We start from the raw sequence: 20,059 nt of genomic DNA on the forward strand, positions 1-20,059 counted from the left end.
AGGGAGCCTATATGAGGGGAGGTGGATGCAGGTAAGAAAGAATGTGTGTACGAGAGAGGAGAGGGGGTGTGGGAGAGTGCGAGAGACAGCTTGGTTGGTAAGAGGGGGAGTGCTGGGGATGCTTCACTGTGGGTTTCAGAGAGGGAGCCTATATGAGGGGATGTGTGTGTGTGCGCGAGAGAGTCTGCATGAGGGTGTGTGTATGCGGAAGGGACACTTACAGTGCATTTCTAGGGAAATTCTGCTCAAAACAACAGCAGATGTGCCAATAAAAAGGCTCGCCGCCCGGGCATAGAACAGGTACAGTTGCTAGTATAATATAACAGGCATTAAATCTGTCAAATATTGAGCACATTTTTGTTTATTCATGCGATAAGAAAACATGTTACCATGGGATGCTGTAAGCTAAATACATGCAAATGGACCATGAGAAGAAGATGAAATTCTGCATTAAAAAAAATGGAGAAATGCAAAAGTGGTAAAAACAGGCATAAAGACATGATGTTAGCTTTAAAAAAAACAAACAAAGAACAGAATCTAAGCTGGGAGGAAGCAAGAGGGAAAAAAAGATGCTGCATGTTTTAAATTTTTCTTGTTGTTGGTAGTAGGACCTTAATTCAATTGAGCTACAGCAGATTCCAGCAACAGTTAGCAGACCTGCAGGGGTTTAATCTTGGCAGGAGAAGCTTCCCTTGCACCAGCCATTGGCCACTGAGACAAACAGTTTAGGGAGATTGTAATTTAAAGAGAAGTGGGCTGATGCAATATCAGGCGCTGAGCTCAGTGTGCCGTTAAATGCGTTGTTGGACGTGCGTTTTGAACGCGCTAGACATACGCCCAATGCAATATCGGGATTAGCGCGTCCAAAATGCATATCATACTGGTGCGTAGCTAATAGCACTCATCAAATGCCATGCTGATGAGGCTATTAGCTGACGCACACATTTTAATGCTCAAAACGCCAGCCCAGAGCTGGTGTTAAGTTTTGAGGCACCCCAAGCTATGCTCAGAAGAGCAAAAAATATATTTTTTTTGTGGTTCCTCCTACTTAATATTGTTGTGATACTAAGCAGGAGAAACCACACAAAGCTGCAACAAAAAACAAAAAAAACTTGACAGCGGTCAGGTTAGGAAAAGGGAAGCTCAATTTACGAGAGTCCATTTTCCTAACCTGTGGCTGTACCATGGGTTAGAAAAACAGACGCACAGAAAATTGAGTGTCCGTTTTCCTTACCTGTGCACAGCCACTTCTCCTGGGTGCTCGATAGCATGGGTATGTTAGGGACGCGTAAATTATCCATTGCGTGTCCCTTTTAGCAAGCGAGCACCCAAGAGAGGGGATGTGCCCATGTTCAAAAAAACATGTGTCCAGCTTGGAAGGACGTTTCTGCACTCATGATATTGCATTGGCCCCAAGGTTATTTAAACTTTCAATGGCAAATTTCAGACCAAAATTTGAGGTTCAGGATATTTTTGTAAAATGCAGGGAGGCAGCAGGGGTGAGGGTGCTCACTATCCCTTCCTGTCACAAAACACACCAAAAAAGGATTTCGCCTAGTATCTGGGCTTCAGTCCCCTTTTCATTTATAACAAGTTAGCAGCCAATCCATTTTCTCCTCATAAAACTGTTTTATGTACATATAAAGACTTTGCTTATCAGATGCTTCTTGACATTTTTCATATATAACTGGCAAGATTTAAAACCAAAAATAACAGTTGCAGCCAGGGCTCGGATTGGGGAACAGCTGAAGAGACTGTTCCTTATAACAGAATGTGCTGATTTTAACGCATTCCTTTCAAAGTCTCAATTTATAATCATTTGATTTGTATTTCTCTTCAGTTATTTCATTCTTCTTAAGATCCAGCTCAATCACTGTATTACCAAATAAGCGCTTATATTACTGAATGAGAGAAAGAAGGCCATGGCTGAAATACCCATTATTGCATTTTGATACTCTTGTCAGTTTTATTCTTTTTTACTTTCTTTCTGCTTCAGTTTTCACAGTCTGAACACTTTCATTACTAGCACACAAGCTGGCTGCAATTGCATGACTGCATTTACTGCCTATTTCTAACAACTAAAAACTATTTAACGCAGTACAGCTTGGTCATGATTTCTTTACTCCACATCTGACCCAGGAGTTAAAATTTGGCATTAAAAAATGGCATGTAAAGCAATCCGAAATTAGTACTGTTTTGGTATAACTGGTTTGTAATCTATCTTTGAGTGACTTCTTTGTAGGGTTTGCGTTACTTCATAACATGCCTGGTAATGGTGCAAAAGTTTATGTCACTGTTACTGAGGTGACAAACAAATTTTAATTTTTGTTTGTATGGTGAGCAGTAAAGGGAAACATTCTGCTTCAGCCTAGCTAGAGATCAGCCAATCATTTCAGAGACTATTTTAAACCATATAGATTTCTTTAAGTTTATAAGTTTTATGCATTTCTTAATTTTTTTATTTTGCAGTCTACCCCAAAAAATTACAGAAGATACATTCATCGGACACTTTTTCTGAAACATATTTGTAATGTGCAAGGTTCGTAGATCCTTGTAACCGTGGGGAGGTTGGCTCTAACTGAGGGCCTGATTCACTAAGCATTTTTTCCATAGACACAGAATGGGAGAAAAGCCTTAGGGACCGATGCAATACAGTGTGCTCAGCTGAGCGCACTGTATAACCCGCACTCGGATGCGGGTTAAATAGGCGCTAATCCACCCCTAATGCAATATGGGGATTAGCGCCTATTTAACACGCGTCCGACGCGGAGTGAATGCGATAAGCGCTAATCACATGCAAATGCATGTGAATGAGGCTACTCATTCACTCTGCATTAAAAAAAAAAAAGTGTGTGTCTTAGACGTACATTTAGCTCTCAGATATTAACGCCTCCCTGGAGCAGGCGTTAATAGCTGAGCACATGCAAAAGTAGTACAGAAAAGCAGAAAAAACTGCTTTTCTGTACTTAAGTAAAAAAGAAAAAAAAGCCTCGGCAGACCGCCGAATTATGAAGATTGACGCTGGTAAACTCGGCATCGGTTTTCATAACCGGCCGCCTGCCAGTAATGAAAACGGATGCCGATGCCGAGTTTACCAGCGTAGATTTTTATAACCGGCAGCTGCAGCAGGGTCACATTAGCAAGGAGGTGCTAAGATCGCGCAAGTGACCCTAGCGCCTCCTTGCTAGCACGAGCCCCTAATTTGCTTATAGCATAGTGCCCCCCTTATGGGTGCTGACTTTTCAGCGCCCGCTTTCTGCGCTGTTTTTTGCATCGGCCTGTTAGTGAATCAGGCCCTGAGTTAGAAGAAAACAATTACTTAAAGGGAGGGAAGAAAGGTTGTTTAACTCCATTGATTACAGGTTTATTTATTTTTATTTATTTAAAACTTTTATATACCATCATTCTGATTTCAATCTTGACGGTTTACAAACTTAATAAAAATAAAATAGTAATAAAACAATCATAATTACAATAAAATATGATATAAAATAAAATTCTTAAAACAAAATGATTTAGCTTAAGATAATAAAACAAATACCTAAATCTTTACACAATGTAAAATAAGAACATAAGAACATGCCATATTGGATCAGACCAAGGGTCCATCATGCCCAGCATCCTGTTTCCAACAGTGGCCAATCCAGGCCATAAGAACCTGGCAAGTACTCAAAAGCTAAGTCTATCCCATGTTACTGTTGCTAATAATAGCAGTGGCTATTCTCTAAGTCAACTTAATTAATAGCAGGTAATGGACTTCTCTTCCAAGAAGTTATCCAATCCTTTTTTAAACACAGCTACACTAACTGCACTAATCACAGCCTCTGGCAGCAAATTCCAGGAATCTGACTTAAAAGTGCCTTAATTTCAAACGCTGAGGATCAAGATCCTTAGCCACAAATGTCAATTGTTAATCATACAATCAAATTAAATGGACTCTATGCCATCCCGGATATAAAGCGCTACCCTGCCACAAAGTTGCTCCTCTCTATCATTGCGATATAAATTAATTTCTCTTTTTCATACAACAAGCAGCTTCAGTGAAGACATATATAGAAAACAGTTGACCAAGAATATAAGGGGAAAACCAAAGCCAATGGATAAAACAAAAAAAGGGTTTTCAGATTTTTTTTTAAACTTTTTATTTTTTAAGACGACACCAAAACATCGACCATAACTGATCATATCTTGAACACCTCATAACCAGTTATTGTACAAGGGCTCGAGTATCCCGATATACAATACACTCACAACCTAACCATCCTGTTTATTAAGTATTCAACCGTTCTCCTTGTCATGTCCAATAAGGACCCCATATTTCTTTGTATCTATCTGTCTGGTTCCATAACAAAGGTAAATTTTTCCAATATTGCAGTCTCTGCAACCTTATTCTCCCAGTCTCTGAAAACCGGAACATGTTTCCAATAGTGTGCGATCCTCAGATGCACTGTGTGTAATAGATGACCAACCCACTTCCTTCGGCTCCTCATCAATCATCTATTGGGCCATCAACCCAACAGATACAGCTCCACATTTTCCTCCAGCTGCTGGCCACGTATCTGGGAGATTTAGTCCATCACTTCCAACCAAAGACCTGAATCTCCCTACAGCCCCAGCACATATGTATGGTGTATATGTCCCTGTCTGCCCACATCCTTGCCAGTATTCATTGTTCATCTTACCAAATCTGGCAAAAAACAAACCAACAAAAAAAAAAAACAGCATCCGGTACATTCTATGCAACAATTTATGTAATAGTTCTTGACCCTTGTAACAGATTGTGACATTTCTAGACCATACCCAAATAGATTCCCAAGTATTCTAATCATAGTTGCACCCTAAGTCTGAATTTCACATTTGGACCAAATTAATTAAGGTATCTGTCCCACAAGCAGCCAATCTAAATATTTTATAGCACACTGAGATCAAATGATGTGATCTAGCCCTGCAATTAAGCATCCCCTCAATCCCTATGCTCTCTTCTAAAGATTCCGCCATTCCTGCCATAGGGGACAGAGCCTTACGCAATTGTAAATATAAATATCTTGTATTTGTAGGAATTTGAAATTCACTCATCAATTCAGTAATGGTTTTAAATCTCCCCTCTTCCATAGTTGCCCTAAGAATCATAAATTCTTGATCTCCCAATGTCTGATATCTGTTAGGAAAGTACATGGGGAGGGATGTAGATTTTGCACCAGCGATGTCAAGTACATACCCAATTCTAGCCACCCCTCCCCCCTCCCCCGATACACCACATTTGTTGCGTCTGTTTCTATACCCTAAGGGTGTGGCAAAGACTGGATGATCCCAGGTAATTATCTTCACTGTCTGTGTCTCCCTTGGCATGTGTAACAATGAAGCCAAGCTACACCCCTCCCCCCCCAGTCTATCCTTCTTCCAAAGAGTCCCACGATTGCTTCAGATCTATTCCCAACCATTCCCATATACAGTTTAGCCTGCACTCCCAGTAGTACCATTGGAAGTTCGGGAGACCAAGTCCCCCCGCCTCCCTTGTTTTTATCAATTGTATCATGTTTCAATCTGGGTCGTTTGCCTTTCCATATAAAACTTATTACTGTTCCTTGCAATGTCAGTAAAACTACAATTGGGGACTTCCGGTTGTAGCGGAAGCCTGAGCAGACGCTAAAGGTGGAAGCTCCGTGGACCCCCCCCCCCTCTCTTTTTCGCTTTGGAGATGGGTTTTCCCCAGTACTTATTGCACTGCCTTGGATGGAAGGCTGCGGGGCAGCGAATAGACTCTTTTGTCATTAAAAAGCAATGTGTTATGACCAATAAAACGGCACGCACCACACGGGAGAAGAGTAGTCTCTTGGAGCGCAAAATGGTGGCACCCTCCCCGAAGACGGACGACGACAGAGTGGTAGTAGTGGTTTCGGAGGACATTGCTCATACTATATTTAGAAGCGTCGGCTGCCTTAGAGGACAGGCTTTCAAAAATACAGTCGACAATAGAAGAAATTAAGGATGGTCTGGAAAGCCACACACAGCGTCTACAAGAAATTGAGCAGCACATGTCAGCACAAGAAGACCATGCGGTCCAGGTAGATACTCAGCTTCTGGCTTTGCAAAAAGAAAATGCTGAATTATTGGACCATATAGAAGATCAGGAAAGCAGAAGTCGCAGGAACAATATTCGAATTATTGGTCTTAAAGAAACCGTTTCAGAGAAAAACCTATCAGAACTGAAAGAAAAATGGCTGCCAGCTGCGCTGGGTCTGGATATTATGGAGACCCCCCCATTATATGTGAACGAGTCCATCGGGTAGGTGCATTTAAGGAGAACTTTACCAAGCCGTGCCCGGTAATAGAGCAAAATTGCTTACCTTGTAATAGGTGTTATCCCAGGACAGCAGAATGTAGTCCTCACATATGGGTGACGTCACCGACAGAGCCCAGTGCGGGAAACCTTTCTGTCAAAGTTTCTAGAAACTTTTGACCGGCCGTGTGAGGCCACTGAGCATGCCCAGCATGCTATGATATTCTCTGCCACAGGTGTCTCTCTTCAGTCTAGTATGTAGCAAAAAAGTTTAGTAATTAAATCATAAAAGGATATGAGCCCAACTCCGCGGGGTGGCGGGTGGGTTCTGTGAGGATTACATCCTGCTGTCCTGGGATAACACCTATTACAAGGTAAGCAATTTTGCTTTATCCCAGGACAAGCAGGATGCTAGTCCTCACATATGGGTGAATAGCAAGCTAGAGGCTGAGTCCTTTTGTTGTGAAGTATTGTTGTTGAAAATGAGTCAGCCGGAGATCACAGAAGATTGGATATGGAAGGAGTTGGGATTAAGCTAGAAACAAATTCTTTAAGACAGATTGTCTGTAGGCCGAATCTTGTCATCCTTGTTTGTCTAGGCAGTAATGAGCTGCAAAAGTGTGAAGAGAACTCCATGTTGCTGCTTTACATATTTCGAGGATAGGCACTGAACGGTAGTGTGCTACTGAGGTTGACATTGCTCGTACTGAATGCGCCTTTACTCGCCCTTGGAGAGGAAGGCCTGCTTTTTCATAGCAAAATTGTATGCAATCTGCTAGCCAATTTGATAAAGCATGTTTACCCACTGCTTTACCTGGTTTGTTGGGGTCGTAGGATACAAACAGCTGTGTGGATTGTCTGTGTACTGCAGTGCGGTCTATATAAAAGGCAAGTGCACACTTACAATCCAAGGTATGCAAGGCTGTTTCTCCTGGATGGGAATGAGGCCTTGGAAAGAATATTGGTAAATTTATGGATTGATTCAAGTGGAATTCCGTAACTATCTTGGGAAGGAATTTTGGATGTGTACGAGAACCACTTTGTCATGTAGGAACTTAGTATAAGGTGCGTAAGTGACAAGTGCTTGTAACTCACTAATCCTTCTAGCTGAGGTAATGGCTATAAGGAAGATAGTTTTCCATGTGAGAAATTTAAGATCACAAGAATCTATGGGTTCGAAAGGAGAACGCATGAGTCTTGTTAGTACCAGATTCAGATCCCATTCTGTGACAGGTGGTCGAATTGGTGGCTTAAGGTGAGTTAAACCTCTCATAAATCTGCTTACGAGAGGTTGTGTGGAAATAGGTGCATCACCTACCTTGTTATGGTATGCAGAGATTGCACTTAAATGTATTCTTACCGATGAAGTCTGGAGACCAGATTCCGAAAGATGGTATAAGTAGTCTAGTAGAGAAGTTGTGGGGCAGGTGAAAGGATTTATGTTCTTTTCGGAGCACTACAAAGTGAACCTCTTCCATTTAGAAGAATAGTTCTTTCGTGTGGAAGGTTTACGTGAAGCTATAAGCACTTGAGATATATTGGATGAAAGATTGAGTGGTTGCAAGATCAAGCTTTCAACATCCATGCCGTCAGGGATAGGGATTGAAGGTTGGGATGGCGCAACCGACCCTGATCCTGAGTTATGAGAGTGGGAGCTACTCCCAGACGAATTGGCTCCCTGACTGAGAGGTCTAGCAGTGTGGGGAACCATACTTGTCGAGGCCAGTATGGGGCTATGAGTATCATGGACCCTTTGTCCTGTTGTAGCTTCACTAGAGTTTTGGTTATGAGTGGTATCGGAGGATACGCGTATAGTAGGCCTGAGTTCCAAGGGCGAGCGAAGGCATCCTTGGCTGGCTGATTCTTCTGTTTGTGAAGAGAACAGAATTTATCCACTTTGTGATTCAGATGTGACGCAAAGAGGTCTATTGTTGGTTGTCCCCAATGCTGAAATATCGTGGTCGCTACTGAAGGATCCAGGGACCATTCGGGTGGTTGGAATTGACGACTGAGTCGATCCACTACTACATTGTGAATGCCTGCGAGATAAGTGGCTTGTAGGAACATTGAGTGGTTCAGGGCCCAGCCCCAAATTTGTGCAGCTTCTTGACAAAGGAGAAACGAGCCCGTACCTCCCTGTTTGTTGATGTACCACATGGCTATTGTGTTGTCTGTTTGGATGAAAACAGTCTTGTGTGAAAGGCAGTCCTTGAACGCATGCAGCGCATAACGTATAGCTCGAAGTTCCAGAAAATTGATTTGATATGTTGCTTCGAGTTTTGTCCAAGTCCTTTGAGTGTGGAGCTTGTCTACATGAGCTCCCCATCCCAAGGTGGATGCATCTGTAGTTAAAGTTATCTCTGGGACTGGTTGTTGAAAGGGAAGGCCTTTGCACAGGTTGTCTTTGTTCATCCACCAAAGTAGAGATGATCTTAGTTGGTGGGTCACTTGAATGGCTTGAATCCATTGTGATCGTAAAGTCCATTGGGCAACTCGCATGCAAGCCTTGCCATTGGTGTAACATGAACCGTGGAGGCCATATGACCTAGCAGTATCAGAAACTGATGGGCTGTGGTTTGTGTCCTTAAGGAAATGGAGTTTGCTAGTAGAATGAGGGCATTTGCACGATCCATAGGTAGAATGGTCTTTGCTAGATCTGTGTTCAACTCTGCTCCTATGAATTGAAGCAGATGAGTTGGAGTGAGATGGGATTTTTGATAATTGATGAGAAATCCCATGGAGTGAAGTAGAGCAATTGTTAGAGTGAGAGAAGTGAGAGCTCCTTGTTGAGACTGACTCCTTATGAGCCAGTCGTCTAGATATGGGAAAACATGGACACCTTCTTTGTGTAAGTGTCCTGCTATTACCGCTAGACATTTGGTGAAGACTCTGGGAGCAGATGCAAGTCTGCATCAGGGGCCGGAAGGGTTTAGGAGAATGTCCCTCAAGGAGTTCAGGTATAGACAGTGGAAAGGGCTGCAGCAAGAAGAGAATATCGTGGTTCAGTCCAAGGGTTAAGTAAGGCAGTGAGAATACAATGTCTGGATCCAGATCAATGGTTGAGACAGGCAGTGAGAAGACTGTGTCCTGGTCCAGGCCAAGGGTCAGAGCACACAGCAAACCAAAGAGAAGCCACTATTCAAGGTAGGGGTCAGAACTGGGACGTTAAACCAAAACAGAAAAGACAGGGAGGCAAGGGCAAAGCTGGGATAGACAGACAGGCAGGACTAGTCTGGGCAAGATAAGCAGAGGACCAGGGCAGGCACTCAGAGTAAGGACCACAACAGGCATGGAGCATAATCAGAGAAGCAAACACAGAGAAAGCAACATACGCTGCAAAGGCAAGAGGACCTGTTGCTAAGGAAACAGGGCATAACATGGCAGTGGTTTAAGTACCCTGCCACAAGACGACAGCAGCATGCACTCAGTCGGGGCTTTCCTGCCAAAGAGGCATTGTGCCATGTGCATGCCTAAGGGACCCCATGCTGACTTGGCAGGATTTATTTATTTATTTAGGTTTTTTATATACCGGCATTCATGAACGAGTCACATCATGCTGGTTTACATAGAAACAAGGGATGCATACAACAGTAGAACTAAACTTGTGTAAGGGGAAGCAGTTAAAAAAAACAGGGGTAAGAAAACTGGGAGAGAGAAAAAAGAGGAACGGTGGGGCGTAAAGATTTGTAAAGAGATAATTACTTAATAACTTAATGTATATTTACAGTAACATTGTTACAGTAGCAGGTGATGGTTATGAGTTGTCCGGGAAGTGTCTTGGCAGCCTGTAAACTGTGTCAGTGAGGGTGAGTGCGTCCAGTTGTGGGGCTAAGTGTCAAACTTTACATAATCCCCCCCCAGGGCTCTAAACTTAGGCTTCTGGGCAAAAGTGTTAGTAAATTCTATTACCAGTCAAAGGGCTTAGAGATTAGAAGCAGGCTCCCATGAGTTCACCTCGGGGTCAAAGCCCTTCTAAGAGATGAGTTATTGCAGTTTATTCTGAACCCTCCTGCAATCTAGGATCTGCTGGTCCTCGTATTAAGTATCTTCCTCCAAAATTACCTCCGCTGGATTATGATATGGTTGTGAGGGCCACGACGAGAGTACTGGCTTGAGGAGGGAGATATGGAACACATTATGTATCTTGAGCATGGGTGGGAGTTTCAAGTGGTAAACCACTGGTCCTGCCAGTAGAGCAAATTTGGCTGAGGGCATTTTGAGATGCAGGTTCTGAGTACTTAGCCACACCAGTTCCTCTGGCTTGAATTGTGGTGCCAGCTGACGCGTCTTATCTGCTTGTTTTTTGAACTGGCTGGCAGCCACAGCAAGAAGCTGGTGCTCTTCTGCCACAAGTCTTTAAGGTACTGGCCCATGGTGTTGACCACAGGGCAGGAGACTGACATTGGGGGACACAATCTGAAAAGATGAGGCTCCAGATGACTTCTAGACATGATTATTGTGGCAGAACTCTGCCCTGGAGAGGAGTGAGGCCCAGTCATCCTGACTCTCGTTAATATAGGCTCACAGGAACCCTTAAGGACGTGGTTGATTCTGTCTGGACGTTGCTTTGGAGATAACACGCAGAAGTAAAATCCAAGGAGATCCCAAACTTTTCGCAGAGGCTTTTCCAAAAACAGGCTGTAAACTGTAGTCTCCAATCAGAGAGGATATATATAGATAGCCCATGTAGTCGAAAGACATGTTGAACAAAAAGGCGGGCTAATTCTGATGCAGATGGAAGTCCAGGGAGATCTTGAAGTGAGCCATCTTGGAGAACTGATCTACCACTACCCAGATGGTGGTGCAGCCATTAGAGGGGGGGAAAGTCAGTGATAAAGTCAATGGCAAAGTGGCTTGGGGGCTGGCAATGGCTGTAACCACCCCCAAGGGCAAGCATGGGAGCTTTTATGGACAGTACAAGCGGGACAACACTCTACATAATGCTGTGCATCCTGCTTTATTCGCAGCCACCAGTAATGGTGGAGCAGTAATTCCAGCATTCTGGGACTCCCCGGTGGCTGCATAGGTGGGAGATGTGGGCTCATTGAAGCACCCTTTCTCGTAGTTTTTTGGGGACCACTGTTTTCCCTTCGAGGGACAGGTTCGGCAGCTATGATTACAATCCTCACTGGGTCAATGATGTGGCGAGGAGGATCTAAGTAGTCTTCAGTCTCAAGGGACCTAGAAAGGGCATTGGCCCGTTGATTCTTCTTCCCCGGATGGTACTGGAGCTTGAAATTGAAGATATTGAAAAACAATGACCATCTGGCCTGACGAGAGTTCAAATGCTGGGCCTACGGTAGGTATTCCAAGTTTTTGTGGTCTGTAAAGATCGTGATTGGGTATCTAGCTTCTTCCAACAAATGGCGCCATTCTACCAGCGCTAATTTCATGGCCAGGAGCTCCCGCTCTCCAATAGTATAATTCTTCTCCACTGGCATGAATTTCTTGGAGAAAAAAAAAAAGCATGGCATCAGGGTTCCTTGATCAGTATGTTGAGAGAGGACAATCTTTATCCCGAGGCCAAGGCACAAACTGGTGGTAGTAATTCACAAAGCCAAGGAAGCATTGCAGAACCTTAAGTTCCAAGGGCTGCAGCCAATCCTGAATGGCCTTAACCTTCTCCATATCCATACATGGCCCTGTACCGAGAGACGATGCAAGGGCAGCTCTTCTTGCTCAAATATAAATTTTTCAAGTTTCATGTACAAGTGGTGGTCTCAGAGTCTTTGTAACATCTGCTTTACCTGCTCTTGGTGCTGTGTCAAGGAACATGAGAAGATAAGAATGTCATCCAGATATTCCATCACATAGGAATACAGGAGGTCCTGGAAGATCTCATTTACCATATGTTGGAAGATGGCGGGGGCATTAGGTAGGCCAAGGGGCATGACCAAATGCTCACAGTGGTCATCTCTGGTGTTAAAGGCCATCTTCCACTTATCACCCTCTTTAATGCGGATAAGGTTACAGGCTCCTCTGAGATACAGTTTTGCGAAGATTTGTGCCACCGGAGGTGCTCGAATAGCTCCAAATGAGAGATAGGGAGTAGCAATTCTTTCGAGTGATGGTGTTGAGGCCCCGATAGTCAATACAATGCCTTAGCGAGCCATCCTTTTTCTCAAAGAATACTCCTGCTCCGGCTGGTGAGGACGACAGGTGGATGACGCGCCATTCCAAGCTCCCAGATGTAGGTGGTCATGGCTTCAGTTTTGGGCATCTTCCCCAGTAGGAGACTGATTGGGCAATCATATGGTTTATGCTTGTTTACTGAATACATCTACAAAGGTTGCATACTGGGGAGGAATGCCTGGAAGAACTGGGGTAGACATCTGGTCCACGATGAGCAGATGGAGGACTGGAGAGAGGCAGTGCTCATGGTAAGACGATCCCCAGTAAATGATTTGCAATTTACCCCAATTTATGAAGGGACTGTGGAGCACGAGCCCAGGGTAGTCCAAGGATTATGGAATTGACTACCCTGGGTAACATATAGAAGGAGGTACTCTCCCGGTATAAGAGCCCCATCTGGAGTATGGAGAGTAAGATGGCTACAGTTAAGCATCCAGGCAGAGATTCTCTGTACACAGACAATATGGTAAGAGCTTTGGACAGCATGATTGTAGGAGATTATATTGAAGAACCAGGGACTCCATGATGAAATTGCTGTCAGCTCCTGAATCCAGAAAAGCCTATTTGCACCACAGTATCTCCAGAGAAGAGGCAAACTGGCACTAATAGTTGAGGAGGATGGTCGACCTCAGGTTGCCTCTCCAACCAACCCTAGGCTTGGAATTTTCACTGTTTTTCAGGGCAGTGGCTGGCAAAATGCCCTGGCCCAAGCAACAGAGCAGAGGTCAAGTTGCTCTGTCTGTTTCTCTTCTTCAGAGAGGCGAGACTTGCCCAAATGAATGGGTTCTTTGGTGGCAATTGCAGGCACGGGGTCCGATGAGGATACCAGGGGGGCACTGGAACTTGGGAGCCATTCGAAAGGATTGGTGGGATGTTCCTCTCTCCTTGGCATCCTGCCAACCCTTCCAAAACTGCAAATCCACCCATATGGCCAGGGAGACGAGGTCTTCTAGCATTGGAGGTATATCTCAATCTGCCAACTAATCCTTTCTTTGTTCTGCTAATCCTTGCCAAAAGATGGCCATCTTGTTGTCCTCCCTCTAGCGGAGTTTGGAGGCCAAAGTGCGAAATTGTATAGCATACTTGTACATGGTGTGCTTACTTTGTCAGATCCGAAGCAGCTCCATAGCAATAGATGAGGCTTGACCCACCTCATCAAAGAACAGATGAAATTGGTGTAAGAATTTGTCCAAGTTCCCTATGAATGGGTCATCTTGTTCCTAAAGAAGGGAGGCCTAGGTGAGGGGGCAAGACCACTTGACAACGAGAGCATATAGGTCACTAATGCGGTCTGATGGAAAGCTGGTTCCTTCAAGTTCAAAATGAATCTCCTGAATCCTTCAGGGTCACCTTCATACCTGAGTGGTGGTGGAAGATGTGCCATGGAAGCAGCAGGCCGAACTGGAGGAACCGGGAGAGCTGCCGGTGATGGCGTGGGGAGGCACAAGGACTCCAAATGGGTGGCCAGACCTTGGAGAATCTGGAAATATTTTCAATTGGAGTTCCACCCCAGAGATGGCCTGAGCGAGGGATGAGTCCTCCGAGCTCATGGCCTCAGCAACCTGTTGCAAACTCACTAGGCTCATGCCGACAGCTAGCGGACACACCCTTGCAAGAAAAGGGACAGGAGCTTCACCTGTACCAGCCCCGTTCCCCTTGGATTGAGCCTTTGGGTTTCAGGGGTAGGCAGGACTTAGGAGAATATTCCTCAAGGAGCAGTCAGAGAGAGTCCAAGAATAGATAGTGGTTGGGGCTGGCAGCAAGCAAAGAATATCTGGGTTCAGTCCAAGGGTCGAGGTAGGCAGCGAGAATATGATTTCCAGGTTAAGGCCAATGGTCGAGGCAGGCAGCAAGAAGCCGATGTCCAGGTAAAGGATCAGGGTAGGCAGCAAACCAGAGAAAAGTCAGTATCCAAGGCAGGGGGTCAAAACTGGGAAATCAGACCGAAACAGACAAGACAGGGAGGCAAGGGCAAGGCTCGACAGGCAGGCAGGAGAGGCAAGATAAGCAGAGGACCAGGGCAGGCACTCAAGAGAGCAAGGACTACAACAGGCAAAGAACAAGACATACAAGGCACAAGAAGCATGAACAGCGAGGCAAACACAGGAAATGCAATATGCACTGCAACAAAGGCAGGAGGACTTGCTTCTGAGGCATCGGGGAATAGCGCAGTGGGGGTTTAAGTACCCCACTGCATGACATCATCAGTGTGCACCAAGTTGGGGCTTTCCTGCCATGGGGCTTTTAAGAGATGCCCTGCTGGGCGCACCCCTAAGGGACCCCAGGCTGACTCAACAGCATGGTGTCTTGGCGGCATGTAACCTGTGTCTGTGAACGTGAAGGTGGCCAGTCGTGGGGATATCCCATGGCCGGCCAAACGTTACACTTGACTTTCCCTTTTCAATAAAGTAGGCCGAGGTGTTTTATGCTAGCCCCTTTTGAGCTGAGAAAATATCCTCAAGCAGAAATTGCACCTACTAACATTGTGACCCGACCAGGGACATTGCTATCAATTAAACGATGAGTTACATCTTTCAACAGCATCAAGTATACTTTAGAGCAGGGGTGAGCAAACTGGAGGGCAAACCCCCAGGGGGTCCTGAAGGGAAGCACACTGATTACCCAAGCATGGAATTTAAAAATAGCTATGCCTTTGAGTCAGTGCTGTGGAGGCACTGCAAGCTCAGGAAGGAAGGAGCTGCCAGAGTGTAGTGATGATATTGTAAGCATACCATGGGATTTAGCCTTGCATCTTTTTCAGTGGGCCAGGAAGAGGAATTGCTTTTGCTGTGGTGGGCCCAGGTGGGGAGCTGCAGCAGACTGGATGTGGGTACAGCCACTGCAGTATTCCACAACACAGGAAAACTGCCACCTCAGGCCTCAGCCCAGGAGGAGTTCCTGCTGCTGCCAGGTCCCTACCCAGGGAGAGAAATCACAACTGCTGCCTGCCAAGGGAAAAGAAGAAATGAGGTTAAGAAGGAGAATAGGCATAAGACACCAGAGAGAATGAGGAAGTGGAGGGGAGAGGAGGAGGAGGCATGGAAGAGAAAAAGGCAAAAAGTGTAAAATAAGTTAAAGAAGAAAATTTAAACATGAAAAAATAAAGATGGGCAAACTAAGAAAAATACAAAAATGGAAAGAAAAATAGGAAAAATTAGTGAAAACAGTATTTAAAAAAACCCCACCACCTTGGGTGGGGTAGGATGGAGTTTCCCAGTTTCAAAAACATTTTGGCTGGCACCTGTTTTTTGAAAAATTTTCCAGTCCTTACCATTGTGGTGTGTGTCTCTGATGTACTTTGGTCTGGGTGTGTGTGGTCTGTCTGCCTATATCTCTCTCTGAATCTGGGTTGGGTGTGCTTGTCTTCTGTCTAGATGCAGCATGTCTATCTCTCTGTCTCTGCTTGGGTATGTGCGCATGTTTGTATGTGAGAGCTTGTTTATATAGTAACCTATCTTGGGGGGGGGGGGGAGGGGGTGCCCAACCAATTGCATGAATGGAAGGGGGACCATGGCTCAAAATGTTTGCTCATTCCTGCTTTAGGGATATGCACACATTTTTTTAAATTTTTCTTTTCATTACTTTTTCCCTTTTGTTTCTTTTTATTTGAAATTTAAAAAAAACAAACACTTAAAAAAAAAAAAAAAAAAAAGAACGGAAAATCAAAACAAATGAATTCTTAGCATCAGGCCTCACTCCCTCCTCCCATCCCTAAAACAAACAAAACTTCCCAGGCCCTATCCACTTCACCCCACCTTTCTGACATCTTATTCTATTCGGGTTATCTTCATGGGCAGGATTAATCTACAACTGCTCTTGAACTGCTGGTGTAGCAATAAGAAATGGAATCATCTGAACTAAAGCTGTTGCCCTTTTTAATTCCTGCTGTACAATATCCAAAAACTTCAAATGATCCAGAACGCCGCAGTTAGAGTACTTTCTGGAACTGGCAGATTGGAGAAAATTTCTTCCATTCTTTAGAGCAGTTGTTCTCAACCTTTTTTCTTTTGGGACACACCTGATAGATAATGCTTACATGAGTGACACACTGAACACATGATCATCATGGGGCTAAATTTAAACATATACTCTGCCATCCACAGGAATCCCACGACCCCCAATAATAGATGTATTGCAGAACTAGGATATTTCCCTGAACAACTCACCATTCAAAAAAGATATTCTGATACTGGTATCATTTCAGTTTCAGAAAAAAAAAGTCTATCTACTACCAGGCAAATTATAAAATACAAAATCAGAAAAAAAAAAAAAGCTTAGCACATGTATAGCAAACCTGCCATACCATAACAGCACTAACTCCAAGGACTCAAACAGCAATAGTCTTACCAATGAAAAGGCAGCAGTGCACCACCAATGCATGTCCTATTGAGGAAAACACAACAAATAAGATTGATACAAACGCCTACATGCTAATAAAATACCTCACCTCTGTCACACACACACAGAACAGACCTTCACTAAATATAGAATAAAAGATCACAAATTACACAAATGTGGTGACAAAAACTGGAATGAAAACCCCAAAAAGCTACTCTGCATGCAGTGCAAAACTGGAGAAATAGAAACAGAAATATATTCTCCTACACTAAGCAAAGTAAAAAGAGAAGAAATGTGCATTCCCAAAACTGACATATAATGGCTTTTGCATCCTGTCACTCCCCCTCAATGCACCCATCATCCCTCATTTCTCCCAGTTATTTCACTTCAATCATCCCCTCACACATCCCTGTCATCCAAATCCTCTTCCCTGTGTTCCCTCTCTCCCTATAAGCAAGATTAGGGATGCAGGGACCTGTCTGCTACAGGACACTTCCAATTGCCCTCCCACCTTACTTCATGATCCTAATGCAGGAAAAGACAACCTGTATTCTCTTCAGAAACAGCCCTTTATCTGTCAGATTGGTCAGAGTTTAACATTTAGAAAATAATTCCTGTCTCTAATATCCTGGCCCCTAAGCACTAGTTTTCCCTAAAGAAAGTACAGTATCATGGGTGGTAACAACATGCCATAAACCTTAGCTTGCGTAATATATTAATATTTGTGCCTAACTTACTTACCCCTGGTCCCAGCTTCAGGTGATATCCTTCTGTTTTATCTCTGAAGCAGACACTGACTGGAGGTTTGGAGAAGGTGGGTAGGAGAGAGGCTTGCTTCCTGGGCTTGGTACTGGCAGAGAGGGCAGGTGGTCCCGGAAGGAGACTTGCTTCTGGGCTCTGGTACTTGCCGGGCTATCTATGTTTGCTCTCGCCCCTCACCGTCCTAGACTCCGTGTCACTCTCACAGGGTGTTCTCCTCTCTCTGGACTCCTGCCCCAGTCTCTTGGCCACGCCTAGTCTTCTCCGTTCTCGATATCAAGGCTGCTGGTCTGCTTCAGGTTCCCCTTTTTTTTCAGGGGTCCTTTCTATGGTTTCAGGATTTTTCTCAGGATTCCCCCCTCAGGGTTTGCTTTCCCAGGGGGTCCTTCGATTTTTTGGGTCTCTTCCTTCCTCCTCCTCTTCCTTCTTTGCTCCCCCCCCCCCGTCTTATACTTTCCATTTGATAAATATGCATAATCATGTGGTGGGTGGAGGATCTTTGCCACATTGCAGGTCTTCCCCCCCTCCCCATTTCCTCAGGTGGGGGCAGTCCTGCCAATTTGCAGGTCTTCTTCCCCCACCCCATTTCTTCAGGGGGAGAACTGCCACAGCTGTATGCCAAACTGTGTGCCAGAGTATTTTTCTCCATCTCAGACTACCCCCCCCCCCTTTTTTTTTCTTCCAAGGGTGGAGGTCTTTCTGTCCTGTGGACTTACCTTGGCTCATCCATGACTCCTGCTTATGGGCTTATTGTTTCTGTCTTCTTTATATTTGCACAGGAACTGACAAGCAGGCACATCTTGATAAAGTAACTTTCAGTGTCAGGGCAAAGTCTCTTCTTTTTCCCTGAGACAGTGCTGTTTTGCTAGGGTATAGGTTCTCTCTCTTGCTGTGACAGTGTTTGGAGCTCGTCAGCAATTGGCCTGTACATTTTTTGGCTATTATGTCTCATATTTGGTAATTCAGTGGTAAAACATAAGATATCTCCCTACATTCCCTGCTCAACTCTCCCTAACCCCTTCCTCCCCCTCCCTATACAACTACCCTGAGTCCCAGCACCTCCAGCCTTTTGCCCCACCTCCCATAGGGTGAAGAGAGCATCAGCAGCATCACTTCCAGGCCCAGTGGGGGAAGAAAAAGTTAGTGTTCCATCGAACAAAGAAGAGTAGGAGCTGGCAATGTCGCTTTGATCTGGGTGAATGAGGAAACAGCTTCCCACTGAGCCAGAAAGAGAAGAAGGAAGCAAGAGTTGCCTCCCATCAGGTCTGATAAAGAAGAAGTCAACCAACTCCCATCTGGGCTGATGAGGAGAGATTAGCCGCCTCCTGGCTCTGCGACACACCTCCCAGGACCTTGTGACACACTAGTGTGTTTCAACACACCTGTTGAGAACCACTGCTTTAACCAGAAAAGGCACTGGCACACTGAATTGGTCCACGGAAGCCATCAATGCCTTTGACATCCAGCTCCTAATCGTCCCTTTGTCTTAGAGATAGATACTCTTTGGAGTTGGGACTTATCCTCTGTCAACACGATGACAAAGCTACCCTCCTGCCATGTTCCTTTTTTTTCAAAGATGTTTTCCCCGGCCAAGGGGAATTATACAATTGGGGATTGAGAACTCCTAGTAGTGAAATTGGCACTGTAAAAATGGCAATTTTTCTTAGAGGGAGCCAAGCATCGGATTACGATCTATACTGATCATAAAAATCTGGAGTACCATAAACAAGCTCAACAAATTACGAAACTATGTTACCGGACTTTAACGGCTCTTCCTATATATTGTATTAACTTATACTTCTTTCTAAGATATATATATGTGCCTCAATGTAAACAGTTATGATTGTATACTACTTAATGACGGTACAGAAACGGTTTTAAATAAATAAATAAATTAATTAATCCCCAGCCAGGCTCGTTGGTTCCTCTTCTACTGATTCGATTTTGAGCTCCGCTATCAACCAGCAACCAAGAATCAGAGTGCGGATGCACTTTCTTGCACCTTTCAAACGTAGGACATAACAGGGGCCCCTCAACACATCATTGATCCTGCAAGAATCTTGATTGCTGCAACTATACCAGTTCCCCCTGGGAAAAACGGTAGTTCCCAAAAGGCTTTGGGAAGAAATGATAAAATGGGCTCACAACTCTCACCTGGCAGGTCATCCCGGAGTAGCCTGAACATCTGATATCCTTCGATGTCACTATTTGGGACCACAGGTAAAGATGGATGTGAAAAGCTAGGTGGATTTCTGCCCTGTCTGTGTGCAGCATAAATCTGCTCGTGCCTGACCCTGAGAGCTGTTACAGCTGTTGCCAGCCCCCAGGGAGCCCTAGACCCATCTGTCCACAGATTTCATTGTGGATCTCCTCCTCTCTCATGGCTCCACTAGGATATGGTCATAGTGGATAGATTCTGCAAGATGGCACATTTTGTACCTCTCCCTGGTCTACCTTCTGTTTCAGAGTTAGCTTGCTTGTTCTTCCAGCAAGTTTTCAGATTGCACGGTTTATCCTCTCATATTCTATCTGACAGGGGCATCTAATTCA

At 44.6% G+C, this 20,059-nt stretch overlaps 1 protein-coding gene across 11 annotated transcripts in view; it reads right to left on the reverse strand.

Annotated features, from left to right (window-relative positions):
- MTA1 (metastasis associated 1) overlaps positions 1-20,059 on the reverse strand; it is an 885,916-nt gene that overhangs the window by 356,848 nt on the left and 509,009 nt on the right. For 7 of the 11 annotated variants that reach the window (XM_029598824.1, XM_029598817.1, XM_029598815.1 and 4 more), the window contains one exon: positions 16,760-16,795. The exons of the other annotated variants lie outside the window; for them this stretch is intronic. In XM_029598824.1, the coding sequence (XP_029454684.1) occupies positions 16,760-16,795 (36 nt within the window). The remainder of the gene's footprint in view (positions 1-16,759; positions 16,796-20,059) is intronic. 11 annotated transcript variants of the gene reach the window in all.

The sequence above is a fragment of the Rhinatrema bivittatum genome, chromosome 4 (genome assembly GCF_901001135.1).
Source record: "Rhinatrema bivittatum chromosome 4, aRhiBiv1.1, whole genome shotgun sequence".
NCBI classification, from domain to species: domain Eukaryota; kingdom Metazoa; phylum Chordata; class Amphibia; order Gymnophiona; family Rhinatrematidae; genus Rhinatrema; species Rhinatrema bivittatum.